This window comes from Echeneis naucrates, chromosome 9 (genome assembly GCF_900963305.1).
Source record: "Echeneis naucrates chromosome 9, fEcheNa1.1, whole genome shotgun sequence".
Classification (NCBI taxonomy): Eukaryota; Metazoa; Chordata; class Actinopteri; order Carangiformes; family Echeneidae; genus Echeneis; species Echeneis naucrates.
Window position 1 is genome coordinate 4324202 of NC_042519.1, and position 18819 is coordinate 4343020.

At 41.7% G+C, this 18819-nt stretch overlaps 1 protein-coding gene across 2 annotated transcripts in view; it reads right to left on the reverse strand.

Moving 5' to 3' along the window:
• The window catches only part of sema4c (sema domain, immunoglobulin domain (Ig), transmembrane domain (TM) and short cytoplasmic domain, (semaphorin) 4C), an 86458-nt gene that overhangs the window by 30115 nt on the left and 37524 nt on the right, over nucleotides 1-18819 (reverse strand). For both annotated transcript variants that reach the window (XM_029510937.1, XM_029510936.1), the window contains one exon: nucleotides 10356-10567. In XM_029510937.1, coding sequence (XP_029366797.1) covers nucleotides 10356-10482 — 127 coding nt within the window. In that variant the 5' untranslated portion in view covers nucleotides 10483-10567. The remainder of the gene's footprint in view (nucleotides 1-10355; nucleotides 10568-18819) is intronic.

Consider the following 18819-nt stretch of genomic DNA (forward strand, 5'->3'; position numbering starts at 1 on the left):
TTATGGCTGCAGAATCCAAATGTTTGTCTTTCATTGCAAATTTGCTACCCATGTCCTTGGATATATAAAATGACCTTTGCCTACCTGTTACTAGACAAGAAAAATATTGGTCTGTGGCCCCCGGGTGAGCTGAGTTTCAGATGCCTGACCCTGTTGATGCACTATGAGTGTGTGTTTAACTGTGCACATGCAGCAAACAGAACATCTTGAAAGATTTATGTGGAAAAAACCAAGAGGTGACATGTAAGAGGCAGAGACTGACAGAGAGATAGAAGAGTGGAGGGAATTAGTAACCGAAAGAAGGACAGGGGAGAATTACTGGAGTCAGCTTATTATCTGAAGAGCAGTGGTGTATAAACATTAGAGGATATGTACGGATGAGAAAGAGAGAGAAAGAGAGAGGCAGCATCCTCAGGGGAATACTGAGCACATCTGCTGTTCCACACAGCCAGGCAAAAAACTCCAGAGTTGACACACTTTTACTGAGGTCCACACACACGCACACACAGGGAGACACAAACACGCGTGCACACGCACACACAAATCAGTGTACATCTGCACACTTGCTATCCACAATTTATCTGGGGAAAAAAAAAAAAAAAACACATTGCATTTGCACACACACATACGCACACACTTGCATGCAAACGTCCAGAACAGTTCTCCAGGGCACCTGCTCAGTGACTCGAACGGCTCTCCACCAACAGAGGGAAAGTTTCCCTCCAAGTGGCTTGTTTGAAGTGATCAGCAGCTCTGTCATTAAGAGGAGATATGGGCAGACGCACCAGCAATCTGCCACCACACTGTGGCAGCCCTGAGGTTACCTGTTGTGTGTGTGTGTGTGCGTGAGCGAGATGGTTGTATCCTGCTTGAGTGTGTATTTCTCTACAGAAACACACCTGCGGTTCATCAGGTCTATGTACAAGTGCGAGTGCGTGAAAGAAATACATTTAAATACATGTAGACAGCATCTGTAGCTACGAGAAGGCTGCACTTTAAGATGTTGCTACAGATGTGTGGAACTGGCTTTTTGAAAAAGTAAACCAAACAAAAAGAGGCCATCCTGTGGAGCCAGGGAGGAAGAGAAGAGGTGGACGATCACACTAAGATGCATGAAGCCCATGTGGTATGACTGTCTGTGGTAATGCTGCGGGCAGAACTGTGTCAGTGCATTTGAAATCTTTAATGCTTGTCTATCAGCTTAAGGACATGGTAAGTGTATGTGAGCGTGCGACTGTCTAAGGATGGCTTGCAATACATTTCAATACCCTTTATGCTTGAGGACAACAGCCTGGGATCAGAAAAAGAGGGGTATTACAAATATAAAAGAGTGTGAATAAGAAATAGAGGGCAGAATCGGGGGGGGGTGTAATGATGATGGCAAGATTCAAAATAAAGGGCAGAACAGAGAAACGGGAGTGAAGAATGCATGACTGAGGTTGGAACCTGGATATAGAGATGATCAGGGACTGACACACACACACACGCACACACACTGACGGCGTGTGTGTGTGTGATGGCTGTGATAAAATGGAAGGCAAAAAAGAGAGCGTAACTACATATTAATACTGCACATAAATGTCCTGTGCATTTGTCGACACACAACAGTAATAACACATTGTCAACAGAAGATGATTCCAGAGTTTGTTGCCATGGAAAAGTGACAGAACACCTGTCTTGAAATGTAATCTTAATTAGTTCACTTATTGAAATAAAAAAGCAGTACTTCACCATGCTGTTCTATTGTAAGAGCGGCATGGACAAATATGTTCACCTTGACGAATTTAGCTTTGTCAAGCAGGGAAGTAGAGTATGTGTCTGCGCATGCACGTGTGATATATGCATGTGCTCACCCAAACCAAACTGGGCAAAACCGAGCCAGGCCAAAAAGAACTCCCATGTGTTGGGGAAGAGAAGGAAGCGGTGGAACATAGGACGAGGGGGTCAGCCAGCTGAAAAGGTCTCGAACCGGGTCTCGCCTCTGTGATCTGCCTCCATCAGCTTTCCAGCAGAGCTGCAGCCTCCCCCTCCCTGCCTGCTATAAATACACCCAACCTCTGCTTATAGCCTCTAACCGCCGAACCACTCACACACCAAACTATGATTAAAAACCTATTTTAGGGAGAGCTTTGAACCAGCTACAAACACTGAACGAGACACGGTGACAGGCAGACAACGGAGGGAGAGACATTTTGCAGTGCCCACACAAAAATGCAGATATACCCAAGCAAGCATGCAGAGCTCCGGCAGACCTTCATCTGAGCAGGTACCCTCTTTGATAAAAAACAAAAAAACAACAACAACAACAAAAAAAAACCTAACATAATACTGCGTGCACGAACACACACACACACACACTCCCGCATGGATGCACTAGCTTTGTGTGCTGAACAGATGACAAGTTCACAGGAGAGTCAGACGGAAGACAGAATGAGAGCGTGGAGATATGGTGAGAGAAAAGTGGGAAAGACATACATGTTTTTAATGGCTGAATTTCCAAAAATACCATGTGCCAATTGTGGGCTGCATTTAGGTTCATGCAAATTCAATACTAAAGTAAATTAGCAGTGAATGACACTTGCTGGATTTTTCAGATTGCAACACAAAGAATTCATGTGCATAACTCACTGACTGAATCAATTCTCCATAAGGAATACAAGTGAGAACATTGATGAATACATAATTAAAGTGCGTGCTTTAAGCTGAATAATTACTTGTCTTGCGTGGCTTAAGTGTGTAAGCCCTTGTTTGTTGGTTATGTGGCACTATACAGCTTTATCATTATTGTTTGTGATTGAATTCAGCATAAACTGAGGGAACGCGATGAGGGGACGGGAGAGTGGGAGGAGAGGAAGTGGTAAAAGTGGATTAGCACAACAAGTGAACAAGTGAGTACTGTGGAACGGGATGGAGGAAAGGGGGATGAAAGCTTGTGTGAGTGTGTGTGTTGGGGGGCTGGAATAGCCTCGCTCAGCGGGGGGGGGGGGGGGGGGGCTGTCATCGCAATCTTGAACAAGCAGAACAAATCAAGGGCTGGTTGATGCCACAAGTGAGGCTTTTCCATTCCAGCGTCATGGTTCGGCATGTATGACTGGTGCAGTGATAGGCACCAGCTGGGGAGAGTGAGGCCTTTTTTTCTGATGTTGTGGTGGCAGTGACACACACAAAGAGAGAGAAAGAAGCCTGTGGAGCTCAGTGGCGTAGAATGTCACTGCTAGAGGTTTGGAAAAAAAAAAAAAAAAAAGTGTTTGTCACAGTAGGAGAGAATCTTATTCTAGTATTTAAACATTCAATACAAACCCAGATTCATAATTGTAACATTTCCTCAGATTATAGATATTTATAGAGTTGCCTGCCATAAAGCCAAAAAATCATTAATCATTTACCGATTAATCCAGTGTTTAAATCAGGCTTGTATTCCACCACGATCAGTTCAAGACTCATTGCAAAAAAGAAAAAAAAAGAAATTTGAAATATAGTAACCATTTCATTTGATAAAGTTGGTTCATAAACAAAAACATCCTTTCTTTGGGAGTCCTGAATTACAATTACAATTGTAATTTGAACCTCACTTCGTGATGTAAAGGAAAGATTTTTCTTTTCATGTTAAATGTGCAGTTTTGTTTAAAATAATGTCTGAGATGCGTTAAATTGCAATAAGCCTCTCAGCCTCAGGTTTCATCCTGTGAAATGGCACTAAACAGAGCGTGCGTCCATGATACGAATGCAGTTTTCAGATGTGACGTCTGAAGCAAGACGATAACATTTGAAACACCCTGTCCTCCTAAATGAAATCTTAGTTCTAAGCATGGGGTCGGTGGGCAGCGGTAAATACCAACGCAGTGCTCATAACGGTAAACCATGGTGCTAGGAGGTGCTCTGAATAAATGCAGCCATCGGGTAGCATTTAAATTTTAATCCATAAGCCCACTTGCTCACAGATCAGCTCTCGCAAAAGCAGAATGACAACACAGAACACTCCAGGTCCTGACATCTGGTCGTGGCTGTTAATCTTCACTGACCAATCAGTGCAGGGTCAAAGGATGAGTGACACTCAATGCAGATAAAAAGCAATGATGAATCTTCTTCTTCCATACCTCTCCCATCTAGCCTCCTAGTCACGAACAGCCTCACTCTGCCTCCTCCTCTGCCTCACTCTCAACCACTCATTACTGTAATTGGAGGGTTTGGGGAGATACGACAGGGACACAGAGAGAGGAGAGAAAAAAAAGAAAGGTTTTGCGAGAGAAAGGGAGGGAAGGAGGTTTCTGGAGGTCAGAGGCCCAGCCCTTTTCCACTTTCCTTCTGCTCTGTTTTTTTCCCCCTCCCCCCATCTCCCATTCTGTCTTTCTTTTCTAAATCAAGAGGCACAAATTTGCTTTGGCTTTTCTTTAAAGATGCAGGGCTCATTTGCTGAATGAAAGCTGGCTTGATTTTCAAACATGGGCATCGAGTTTCGAAGGGATCTATTTCTCCTTCTCTCTTTCCTTTTCTTCTTCTTTTCTTTGTTTAACTAAGGTTGCATTTTATCATAGCTTTGGCTTGCTGGCCTCTGTCCCTGGGCTGGACTAAGGCGTATATATGTGTGGTTGCATGTGTGTGTAAACCCACCAGGAGGAACCTAAAAAGAGAAAGGAAGGGTTCGAAATAGAGTGAAAAGAGGAGTGAGACGAGATGTGATGTTATCAGCTGAAGCGCTTTCTGTGGTGATTGAAATGGGCCAGGTCAAAGGCGTGAAATAGCTTAAAACAACATAATGGATGCTCCAATCAGCTGTGGCAAGTTCATTAAGAAGTAGGAGGAAAAAGGACAGTAGGTGAGTCACAAAGATATAGAGCAAAAGAAGTAGAAGTGTGGGGCAAAAAACAAGCGATAGAACGGATATTAAATCCCTTCTTCTTCAACTTTTAAGATTAAAGGGTATGGCAGGTGATATGCGGTACCTTTCTTAGGGCCAGTCCCAATACACCCCCTACCCATACTTTTTAGCCTTACCCCTAAATTTTGCATGTTCCCGTGAGGTTAGTGGTGTCCCAATTCCTTTTTTCATGTAGGGGTGGTGGGCATAACAAGGGGTAGGGGCTATGAATCAGATTGAGGGTTTTCAGATGCTGACTTCCCAAGGAATGGCCAGCGAAAATTTGCCAGAATGCTTTGCGTCATCATTTGCATACTGAATCAAACAACAATGGCGACCCCCAGAGAGTGAGAGGATGAAGGAGAAGTCGGAGAAGAGAAACCACAAAAAATTCTCAAGAGACAAAAAACCTCGATGGTGTATTCCTCTCCATGTACCTCATGGTTTATTTATCAACCGAAGCATGATGAATGCTCAAAAACCAATGGCAACCGTATGCTCCATGTTGCTGCTGCGACTTCGCTGTGACGCAGCAAGTGGCGTCCCAGCGGCGCCTTCCTTTCGAGTGTGAAGGGGTCGTGAGTGAGGGCTAGTGGTAGTGAGCAGGGTGAACATTGGGATTGGGCCTTAATATTACCAAATTCAGCCACAAGAAGGGCCCAAATTCAATACACTCACTTTTTGCTGCAAATACTTAAAGTCCCCATTCTATTGAACAACAACCTTGGCAAAGCCTGCAAACAATGGGCAACTGGAAAAGACTAGAATTCACTCTCTGTATTTATTCTGTAGTTGACACGTCTATTTATCAATATCTACAAAGTTGACATAAAGACAATGAAAATGCTCATTTTTTACCACTTTTCCCTAATGGGACTTGTTTCTTGTCAGTCAGCCAACATAGTGCTGTAACACCAGGAACACTGTAGCCACACTGAGCTCAGGGAGAACACAGTGAACTGAAAGCACAAAATAAGACATTGATGAGAACACGGTGATGAGACACAACAGATTGGTTTTACCGGTCTGCGAGACAGCTAGCAGCTCACTCTCTTTTTCCCCAGGATCTGCGGCTCTCTGGGTGCCATTTTATGTGTCCTGTCAGGCAAACTCAGTTGACGGTGTAGAAGACGATGGCCTCTTTATTGGGGTTACCCATTTTTTTTTTTTTTTTACTCTGTTTACACATGCTAATTTTGGTATGAAGGTTATTTTATCTGATTACTAACATTCGCAAGCCCATTTTGTAACTTTTGGAACCAGTCTCTGTCTCGCAGTTACACAATATAATTTGACAACAAAAATTACTTGGGTAGATCATGACCATAGCGAGGCTTAGGCTTTCTTATTCATGAATGATTTGTAGATTATTTGAAATGCTCCTCCGTCCAATACATAGACTTTGAATCAAATCTCAAGCAGGTTATCACATTGTTGTTGCAAAAGAGAAAAACAAGGTTGGCACTGACTCACAAAGGGTATCAGTTTCTGGAATTACAAGATACAAAAGCTCTGCTACACAACAAAGATGAAAAGCAACATAATGGCTAAAATAAATAGATCAAGGCATTGCTTGGTTAAGCAATGTAAACATTTTGCAGTTAACTATCAAAATATAGGCTCCGATCAGTGTGGGAGAAGAATTTCTGAAACCAAGATTTATTAGCATGCATGCTTCTTCTTTTATTTATTTTTTTTTTAAACCAATAAACTTTCATCACTGTCTGACATTGGCTAACCTTAACCCCCATAACCTACTTTGTGTAATAGACCTCAGTTGTTTCCACATACCACACTTTTGCACTTGGGTCAAGAATTTCATATAACCATTAATATGTCTAATTTAGTTTAACATTAATCCCACATGTAGTCTGAATGCTGTAAATGCTTTAAATAGGTATCAATCAGAAACCGAGCACAGTCTCTGATGTATTTTGTTACATAAACTACAGTGATATGACTGAATGTATGAATATGAAGATAAATAGTTAGCACATTTCAGTTTACAATGAAATTTGGATCTTTCCCTTACATTGGGAAAAATGTACGGATGAGAGGCCATTTTGCAAATAAAAAAAACATAAAAAAACGAAAATTAATCAAGAAACATGCACCTTGCCAGTAATCAAAATTAGAGAGATGAGAGATTGAGATGAGATATTATGAGCATGTAAACGTATGCAAATTACAACTCATTAAGAGCTTTATTAGGGCAACACAGTGGCATATTGGTGCATGTTCTACCTGTGCCTGTGTGGGTTTCCTCCCACCATCCAAAGTCATCATGTTTGGGTTAACTGGTGACTCTAAATTGTCTGTAGGTCTGAGTGTGAGTGTGAGTGGTTGTTGGTCTCTGTCTGTCTCTGTGTGTTGGCCCTGTGATGGACTGCTGACCTGTCCAGGGTGACCCCGCCCTCACCCAGTGTAAACTGGGATTGGCTCCAGCACTCCCAGGGACCCGGAAACAGATGAGTGGTAGAAGATGAATGAATGAAAAAGGAGCTTTATTCAGACCATAAATTCTCTGTGTGTAAAATTTCTCATTAGGAGCCAAAAGTGATGTATTCTTTAAACTTTCATAGTTGTGGTGAGCAGCTGGTGATGAATAACAACAGCATATGATGGAAAATGTCAACACAGGACTTTTAAAAAGTCAGTGAAGAAAGAAGGGAGATGCCCGGTGAGAAAGTGGAAGCTTGTGTTTTTTTTTTTTTCTTCCGTAAACTCATGAAAGCTTCATGTAATTGTTGGGCGGTGTTGGTGAGGGGAGTATTATCTCTTTAGCCATCTTTGCCCCATCATGACCCATCCAGCCAGCGCTCTCTCCCAGGCAAACACAAGCAAACACACACACACACACACACACACACACACACACACTACCCTGGAGCTCTAAATCCCACAGACTGCCAGCCTAAGCAGTACACACACTGACACACATATAAACAAAGGAGATTAGACAGACAGACTCACAGCTAGAGACACATACACGCATACACACACACACACACACACACACAAATTCACAACAAAGACAAATGCACACTCTCTCCACACAAATAGGTATAAACACACACACCCTCTCTGCCACCGCATTTTGTCTCACTCCCTCACTTGTTTTTTATTGCCTGTCTTCTTGTGTTTGTCTTGAAAACTCATACTGTATCCAAACAGCAGTTCACATACATTAACACAGACACGCACACGTTAATATGTGTCTTTTAAGGGAGCTGCTCCCATGCAAAATGAAACACAGAGCAAATGGCCTGCAGAGTGTGTGTGTTGTTGACGGATGTCTGTATCATTCATCTGAAGATACTTTCTGTCCTTTTAAGGCAGTTTGTGAGTGGCCTCTCCCTCTCACTGTGTCCGTATGTTTCTCAACTTTTCTTCCTTGCTTGCTTTCTTTCCATTATATCGTCTCTTTTCATTTGGACTCTCCTGTCCAATTCATCCCTCCCTCTCCCTCCAGTGTTGTTTTTTCATTTGGTCTCTTTCAAATTTCTTCCTCAGCAGCATAGCAAAAAATCCATCCATATAAGTCATTTAACTCAGTATTAAGCCTGAAAATCAAATTTTTCTTTAACCAAGTGGAGAAATCTGTCAACGGCTAAGATAATCCCACTTCTTTCCAATGCAAATCAATTTGCGTCAAGAATTGTTCTGCACTCAAGAGCCACACTTGAATCAAATATGATACAAGTGCCATGATCTGGCTTCTTGTGCATTTCATAAGAAGTCTTTTTATTTCAGAGATGTTTCTGAAAAACAGTAAGTCTACACTCAAAGCAACAGGCATTATCCTTTCTCTACAGGGAAACGTATACAACGATTTCTCAGAAAAATCTTGAAGACGTGATCCATTTTTGTTCCTTTCACAAAAGACCATATGTAAGCAGCGGCCCCTGTTTGCCCTGTCTGGTGTATTTTTACCACAACCAAGCACTGGCCAAAGTGCAGCAGAGAGCTGGGGTGCTCTGCTTTGCCAAAACTGGCTTTGCATTGTCACATTTAAGCATTTCAGCAGGAACTATTGATAGCCTATCAATTTTTTTTCTCCATTTTCTGTCCTCACATTTGACCACATGTGGTGCCTGTAGCATGGAGGTATGGAAGGAAGATAGGAAGAATTGTGTGGAAAAAAAGGAGATGGGGAAACATGAGGGATGAGCAGTATGAAAAAGCAGCTTTTGAAATACCCCCACACACCACCAGCACCACGTGCCATTCTCCTTGAAAGGGGATGAAATCAGAGCTTTTTGTGAAAACATCATGAGAGCACTTTGGGTTCATGTGATGAGCCATAGCATACAAAGCAAAAAGGGGGGGAGGAGGGATAAAAGGCAAAAAGGGAGGAGGTAAGAGAGTAGAAGGGAAAGATAGATATGGAATGAAAGGTGGACTGGGTGGCAAAGAGAGGTGAGAAAGTATACCTCCATGTATTTTTCCCTCTCCCTATGGTATTTCCATAATCCTCTGGAGAGAGAATGCAGCACTTCCCCTTTGAGGGATTAAAAAAGACTATTTCTCATTTTGCAACAATTGATATTGTTCAGCAAAGAAAGCCGAGCTTGGCTGGAGAGGAGGGCCAAGATAAATAGTGCAAATACAGTTGAGCACTCGGATTAGACTGATGCATTGTTTTAGTGAGGGTCAATACCCTGACAAAAACAGATCATCATCCCCCTCTGAAATAATGGAAGAAAACTCCTCTGATTGTTGTAATAAAATGGAGTTTTATCAGTTTTGTATGAGATTTCGAAACTGCTAAATCAGCTGTCAGCCAAATAAATTAAATAGAATAATAATACAAAAATAAAATAGCCTTAGAAGGTCCCCTTTTACAACCACTAAAACAACAATATTAAACATTCCCAATATGTGGATGGAGCCTGAGAGGCTGTGCAGAGGCAAGTCCAAATGTGTTTTACAACAGCTTGAAAGGCAACTTGACAATTCACTGCTTTGACCACAACCTGTCACGACAACGGTGACCTCTGGAGAGTCGTAATTGGAAGAAGCTATCATGGATAGCTTCATCAGACAAATATATCTGATGACTTGTCTTAATTGTCCATTGACAAGCAAGCTAATGATCTTTTTAACAGTTGTAGCCCGTTTGCATGTCTAGCAACAGCCTGGCAACCTATAGGACACTTTAAATGCGGCATTTACAGTCCCTTTATTGTATTAACATTTACCATTGACAGCTACAGGTGATCATCAATTTGTTAGCTACTTAATTGATCACTCACATTTTCTAAAAATGTCCTTTCATACACATAAGATGTTTTTGGTGACTGATCTTGAAGTGGGTTTAAAAGACAAATCAAATTTAACTCTGCAGTTCATATATTAGAAAGTAACATACAGACACGGCTTGGAAAATACCTTTTTCATGTCACTTTGGTTTTTTAAAGTCAGCCCTTAGCTGAAATGTTTTAGTGGTCACTGAGGTCTAAGTCCTCCATCAACTGTTATTGTGCTGCACACTCACCTGGGTATCGAACAGTCTTGCGTGGAATTGGGTTCCAGTTGAGACCCACTGACTTCTCCCATCCAACCAGAATCACCAGGAGCAAGACCTTCGTCCAGCCCATGGCTCCAAGCACGTCAACTCTCATTCGTTGGAATCAGCTTTGAGCAATAGATTGAGGGATCAGTCAGTTGATCAGCGTGACTCCAGTGAGCTGATGGGTTTCTGGAAGCCTGCCAGGTAGAGAGGAAAAACCAGGATATCAGCTGAAAACAGCAATTCACTTTCTTTATTGACTTGGTTGTTTATCAGAGACAATTTTGTCGCAAAGGTGTTTACGGCGTGCACAATATTCAATACATTCCCACTGTACTGAAAGACAATGTGCTCCCTTTGAAGAACACGTAGGTGTATAAAAATCCACATTAATGTAAAGCAAAAATGAGTCATGAAAATGATTAGAGCCAACAAGGACATGGCTATAATCAGTGCATGTTCATCTGAGTGGACACGTCTGCCAACAAAAACAACACAAACATTTTAATGACTTTTGGCTGTGGGGGTGATGGAGGAAAATTCTTCCTGTTCCTGCCTTACTCTGAGTGATAATCCAGCAATCATCCCTCAAAAAAGCTCAAAAATAGCTTATCGCTGCTCTCTTGTCAAGCCAATTCAGCAGCAGTATATTAAACTGAGGCTGAGTTATCAAAGTTAATTGGCGCTGGCAACGAATCAAGCACCAATGTGTAGGGAAGTGAATGTCGAGGCAAGGACAATGCAATAGCACTGTGTTGCGGATAAATTGGTTTATACCTAATGAACATGTCAAGTGTGCAGCTACAGAGTGGCATTACAGTCCAATAACAGAATGGGATGATTGACTTGCTACTGTGCCGCAGGTGGACTTATTAAAACAATGATTATACAAACCCAAAAGACTCACTAGTAGAAACTCAGCGACATCAGTAAGAGGCATACATTTCTTGAGCACGCTAACATTCAAGGCAAGTCATGTCACTTATTAGCAACTAAATGTTAAATTAACCATGAGCTTCCTTAAACAGAATAATTTCTTTTTCATCAGTGTTTTCATTAGTGGAGCACTTCAGTGTGAAAATGACTTTCTTTAAAATTATTATTATATTGCTATCGTCAGTGGATTCGTTAGTCAGCCACCTGTGCTAACAAAACCCAGTGGGAGATAGAGTCAGAGCTAAAGTGGAAATTATCTCCTCTGCTTGTTCTACAGACCACAATCAGATTTATTGGACAGATAAATTTGATTCATCCAAATAACAAATAAACGTATTTTCTTACTTCCCTTGTGACATCTAAGTGTACAGATTCATTTGCCGAGGTTGAAGATAAGTGTCCATGAGATTGCTGCTGCCATTTGAAAACAGCGAAAGTGAATGGAATTTCATTTGTGTTGCTCACGGCGATAAAAATTTAAGAGCTGCATCCAGAAGCAGTTTCCATTACACCCGCTTTTACATGTAAGCGTGTCTGAGCAAGTATTTTGTGGAGTGGGAAAGAGGCTTCAGTAATTATGCCGCAAACTAGGCTGAATGACATGTTGTTTAGCGGCATCAGAAGGTAAAAGTGTCCCTGCTCTATGTGACCACACCCTACAGCTGGACAAAAAGCCTGCCATCATAACCTCTCCCAGACTGCCTCCATGATCTCAATGAAATTAGAAAGTACAAATACGGAGTGTACTTTCAGGCAGTGTCTTAACATAGACCTTTGTGGTGTTCGACTAAGCATATGCAAAGAAGCAGTGCAAAGCCGTAGAAAAGATAACTTGAAGAAGTACAAATCTTGCCTCCCCTCAACAATTCCAAGCACTAGGTCAATCACTGTGTTAATTAAGAACCTTTGTGGAATATGTGAAAATTTGAATTTGAAGCTGCTCTGCCTGATAACACCGTTTGTTACATAATCTGAATCTGATAAACGTCCGGATAATCGACAGAACTATCCACTATTTTAGGGACTGCTTTTTTGTCACTTGAAGAGCAGTTCCTTTGACTGGAAAGAGAGGTACATGTGAAATTCAAATGTCATTTAGAAATGCTGTGGGCACCACAAGCAAACAGGTTTTTGAATCAATCCATGCAGAAATAAAGGCTGATGCATATTTCCTAATCTCGGTATCCTTATGAGAACCAAACATCCTCACGAAAGTGAAATTCATGCACAGAGATATGCGCACGCCATCTGTGAGCTATCCCTCTGCACCTGCTGCTACTGTGTATCGGCGAGTGAAATGACGCCTTTGATAATGTGTGTTTACTGGAGGAGGGAAGCCACTGACTTTTAACAAAATATTAAACTATATTTACTTTAACCCAGCCAAAGAAAGAAAATACCGATGTATGTGCACACATTTAACGTGCCCCACTCCCTTGCCCTTGTCTGTTCCCACATGTGGGAGCACAAGTTCCAGAGCTGGCAAATGAGCATTGGGTACATTTGGGAGGTTGGCAGGGGAGGTAATTGAGATTTGAAAATGCGTGCGTTTGTGTGCCAATTTCCAACAAATGTGACTGTTATTGATTACACTTTTGAGAGGAAAATAATACTCCTTCTCCACCCTTGGATCAGATCATGGCAACGCGCTGTTAAATGAGCGTGCCTAAATGATGGGTTTGGGTGAAATCTCTCCAGACCTCACAATGCAGACTTCTGGCTTTATTGGATCAATGATGGAGGCCTTGCCGGACAACGCTTGAGTGAGCTGAGAAGCGATTGAGATGGGGGGTGGGGTGGGTAGGTGTGCAAGGGGTGAAGGGTTGAAAGGATGAGAAAAAGGGAGGAAGAGTTATGGAAAGCAAAAAATAAAATTTTTCTTTTTTTTTTATAAAAATCTACTGTCATCTCCATGCTAAGACCTAACGAGATGAAGCGGGCATCCTGAAGGTCGGATTAAGTGAAGAGGCAGCACATGAACACTACAGGGGGGAAATGAGGAAGAGGAGGTGAAAGATATGAACGATATGGAGATTCAAAGCTTCTGTCTGATGATGAGCTTAAAAATCCCCAATGTTTACTTTATTCTTTTTTACACACATCTTCTCTTATTGACGTCCCAATTCTGATTTCACTTATTTATAGCATTAATATCCCTGTTTATCATAATAAAATAATGGCAAGGCAGTAAACAGTAGAATGATGAGTTTCAATTTCAGGAAAGAACAGTTTGCAATGTCAGTGAAATATGATTAGCATTGCTGTTCTGTCTGTTATATCCTTCAAGAATAACCTCTAATGTTTAAACAACTAATGAAGGGAAAAAAAATGGTCCTGATGTAGAACTTTTAGTAACTTAAATGCTTCTAGCCCATATGCAGCTTCAACAAAGCAATGAAATTGTTAAGCCCCTGAAAAAGAATCCCACTTAACTAAAAAGCAGTGCTTGCTCACAATGGTTTATGAAAAGATCTGACTGCGTGGAATTAAACGGGCAGCATTTCAAAAATATTTCAATCATAATAATAGTTCCTCAAAGTAAGTTTGCCTAAATCTCAAAACAATCATGCCGATAATGGTGCAGTTTTCAGCGCATAATAAACATGGCACATAAAAATCAGTGTTTAATTTGGACCGGTAAGCCATTATTTAGGTATATCGTAAAATCACCGCCACCTCTAAAGAAGATTTGTCTTCGTGGCTAACAAAAATGAAGAAAAAAAAAAACAAAAACCCTAAAACGCATTGGCTTTCGTTCCAACTCCTCGTCTTGTTTTTATTGATGAAAATGTCATATACATCTTATTTAGTTTTTGTCATTATCACAGTTTTTTTTTTTCGATTTGCTTTAATCATTTGCTGACAACCATTTCAAAGAAAACATTTGCGTGATGAAAGGAAATTTGTATTACAATCTGCTATAACAAGGAATCACATCTTGACAGTGAGTTCTTCATCTGTCAGTGGTAGAAGATGAATGAATGAGTGAAACTATGAGTAGAAGCAGTGAGTTTGCACTACTTCAAACATGCATTGCATTTCCCATAATATGACTGCAGTAACAGCTTGCGTGAGCCACAGTGAACATGCTAACAGTGTGCAGCACCACCAGCTTTGACTGCATGAACAATACCTGTGCAAACCATTTAAAAATGTCACCGATTCATTAGAATATAGCAAACGAATTCTATACAGTACCAATACAGAAAACAGAGTCATTCACCATGGAGCCATAACTATCAGCTGAGAACAGTAGAGCTAGTGCCAGGATTGTTTTCCATTCAGGGCTGGCTACTTCTCCTGACACCACTAAAACTGCACACTGAATCTTCAAGCTACTTCGGTAGGGAGCTTTATGGATGCCGGGGGAAAACGCTGAAGTCACTCAATGATGAATTCTTATTTGATTCGTTGCTTCTATTTTCCTTCTGTGAAACTGACTCTTATGATCCCCCCCATGTGCTGTGCGAAGTGAGGTACAGCCCCGCTCTCCCCTGACGACTAAATTAACTTGCTTACTCTGTCTCTCACCACGGCCTCTTTAAGGTCCTGTGGTGTCACATAACTCTACAGGCGGTATCAAATCATCTTTTAGCTGCTGGTGTTGTTGTTGAGCCCGGCTTAGCTAATGAGCTGAGACACAGCAGCCTAATAATATCAGTCAGCACTCCACAATGGAGAGCTCATTAAAACATTCAGAGAAATAGCCCACATGTTCTCATAAGGTTGCAGAGCCATGTGTTTTTTTTTGCCTCCGTCTTTTGATTTGTACCATTTCATGTGCATGTCAGTCTTTTTTAGCCTACGTGTAATAACTATGGGCATTTCTTGTCAGAGGGTACTTGGAGGTAAGACGAATTTCTGTAGGGAGAAGCCAAGCAGGGGGTTTCTTCTAAGAGACGGAAGAGGGGAAGGAAGGGATGAAGAACATTTTCAACCCCCCATCTGTCTGTCCTATTTTCACTGCTGCATCTCTCTGTTTCCTGCTGTCCTCTTCCTGCACTTGATTTTCCCCACCTCTCATTTCCTGGCAACCTTTTCCCTCCCATCCTTCCATACACACACCCACACACACGCGCGCACACGCACACACACACACACACACACAGTGACCTCTGGTGTTGTCCCAGTTGATTGCTAGTCTTTGCAGGCATTGTTTGACTTTAAACCACGACCTCTGACCCTTTCGTCGGTCACAGTGAGCCTAGGCACATCACCCACCACCCTCCACCCTGACTATCACACTGTGACAGACTTAATGTCCATTAACCCGAAAGGACCCCACCCCCTTCTTGAACACACACATATGGACGGAGGGACTGCCGGACAGGCCCCACCCTTAATCTCCTCTATCACCCCCTGCAAAACAAACACGCCAGCTACCATTAGCTTCTCTTGCTTCCTTCCTTCCTTCCTGCCGGCAAACCTGTTCCCTCCCCTATCCCCACACTTTTTATTGCTCCGGCAGAAATAAAACACACCCAAAAACACACAAGCGCAAACTTTCTCACACAAAAGCTTTATCACCTAAACAGAAAAAGCAGGATCAAATGATTTCACACCTTGTGGACAGCGGGATGAGAGCAGTTCCAGGACCTTCTTTCCCTCCCCCTAGAAATCATTACAGTGCGGAGTTCTGGGGCAGTTCTGGCGCATTAATGGCTGGCTTTGTAGGGGTTACTGATACCATTGATGGCTGATTCTCGACTGATTGCGAGACAGCCTTAAGACCATCACACATACACTCTTACATACTCTTACCGAGACTCATGATTTACTCACATCTCAGAAATGATGTGAGTGTAAAATTACCAGCACCAGTTGTCTGCTATTGAATTTGTTGATTTCTGCCTGTGGCGTGGCAGTATGAGCCTGCTGATTTGACCATTTCACCACTTTGGTCAAGACCCCATTGACAGGACTGCAACAAAATGCAATCCAGATTTTCAGGATTCAGTAAAAGATGAAGCCAAAGTACTGTTTTTCTGCTAGTGTAAATTTGCTAGCATGTCAGTTTTTAATACTTTGTTTTATACAAATATCTGTAAAACATCAGCTCTACTTTTGTTTAGTGTTAATTAACAAAAGTTTGTAATGCAACTATGGTTATGTGGTGATATCACGTGCTAAACCCTTCAAATGTATAACTGTCACTTTGGGACACAGATTAACATTTAGCTCAAAGCATAGCTATAGCAAAGTAGGTGACAGCCTCACTGAAATGATGTGGATGTACACCATTTTGAGAAAAGAGATGTGACAAACCTGTTCTAAAAATGAATGTCAGTATCTAAATAGCTGAAGTCCCTCTCAAGAAACAGATGTTTTTGAAACAAGTTCATGTGATCTCTTCTTTTAAAAATGACTTTTATATATATATATAAATATAATATTTTTTGTAATAATAACTTCATGCTGAATGTAGTTTCTTACTCGACCTTGAATATACATGATGCCACTGTAACAGAAGAAACTGGTCTTAAAAGATATAAAGTTTGATTGTTGGCAGTATTCAACTTTTTTAACATCATGTTCAGGAGGAGCTCTTTAAGAAAAAAATATCTTTTTCACAGAGTCCCTGCCAAATGATTATTTGTAACCCTAGTTCACTTAGTTTCATTTTTGGGATTCAAATGTATTCTGGATGGTTCAGAATGTTATTGGAGCATCTCTGAAACAAACACAGAGCCCTAGGAGAAGATTTCTCCAATTTCAGTGAATTTTTTCAGAGCTGAAACATTTTGATCAACCTTTAAAAACACCAAAAGCTGTGTTAGTGATTGGAATCTGAGCCTACATACTGCAAACCCCTCTATATGACAGCTGTAGCAGAATGCTTGGAATATGAATGGAAAAATATATTATGGCCCCAGTGGTTGCAAGCCATCAAAGATGAAATCAAGATTCGGGGGTTTATGTCCAGAGCAAAATGGATATGAAATCGAGTGTTAAAATAACATGTAAAGCACTCCCTGCTAAATTGAAGTGAAATGACAACCTAAAACTCAGCATTTTTCAAAGCTATCACTTATTCATCCAGTGTCATGCATGTAACACGGCTTCAAAAAGACAGTTCAACATCTCACTGCATTATCCTCTGCACACACATGAAGGCAGCAGACGCGGTCCCGCCACTGTCAGTAAAACAAGCCCTCACTCTCCCATCATGTGTACAGTCAGCGTCTGACACTGTCTCCACAAAGAAACAGGCAAACATTGAAAAAGGCGGAGTGAGTTTTTGTATGACACCCTGTGTGCTTTCATTGCACGCTTTAAAGTAATATTAAGCCAGATCAAGCCTGCATCTAAGTGATAGCATTAACTAGCATATCTGTGAATACAGATGTTACGAATGGGCGTGTCGAGTTTTTAAGTCGACCACCTCACATAAAAGAGCTGAGTGAGTGTGTCTGTGTGTGGGTGGTGTGCATGGAGGGGGAAGCGGGGGCTGTCCAGCATGTTTGTGTTGAGCTGGCACAGATGAAAGACAGATAATCAAAGAGCGGTTTGATCAGCTGCATGCAGTGTGTGTGTGTGTGTGTGTGTTTGTCTGTGCGTTCGTAATTGCAGAAAATGAATGTGAAAGATTGTGATGGGGCTTGCCGCATTGTCTTCCTCTGCAAAACCTCTAAAAAACACCCTTTCAAGCTGCTATCATCAATATGTGAGCCACCCATCAGTTTTCATGCACCTGAGCACATGATTTCCCATATTTGCATACAATTAATGGCTTGCTAACCAGAGGCAGGGCGTCAAGCAATTCAAAAGCATCAAGTTAATATCATTGACTTTCCTTTCACATGGTGATTGGAATTCGCTTCACGTCCTAATTACCTCAAACTGAAGCGGAACTGAGCGCAGCATTTGACTTTAAACAACCTATTGCAAATTGATGGAAAGGATGAAAAAACAAAAAAAAAAACAAAAAAAAAAATCCCATGAGAGTGTAGCATCTCAGCCTCCATCACTTCTGCCTCCAGCCGGCACCCTGCACTTTCATGTTTCTCCCCAGAGAGAGGATGCAGGCCTTCTAATCTCCATCTTCTCTCCTTTCATCCCTACTGTAGATCATGTTCAGTCCCCAACCCCCCCCCCCCAATCCTTGTCCATGTCATGGTCGGCTGGTCAGGCGTGGTCCGCTTATAATTCTTTGATCGGTGCTCTGATCTCCTTCATCAATGCCAGGAGCTCCAGCTGATTACAGATGAAATAGATCTGATTTGGACTTTAACTGCGGGCCAAACACCTGCTCAGGCCTGGGGAAGTGATAGAAGAGGAAGCTCAGGCGACATGAAACCAGAGAGACTGATCTCCATTTTAACATCAGTGGCACCATCTGTGCTTTTCGGTGTGTTGCAGTGGATGCATGCATGATGGAGGTGTATCATGTTCAGACATTTGTGGATTTGATGTGTTTTTCTAAGAAGAACGTTGGCAAAGTTTCTGATCAACTATAAAAGCTGCATAAACAAATATTTGTATGGCTACATGTAATGTGATTGACCATTGTGAC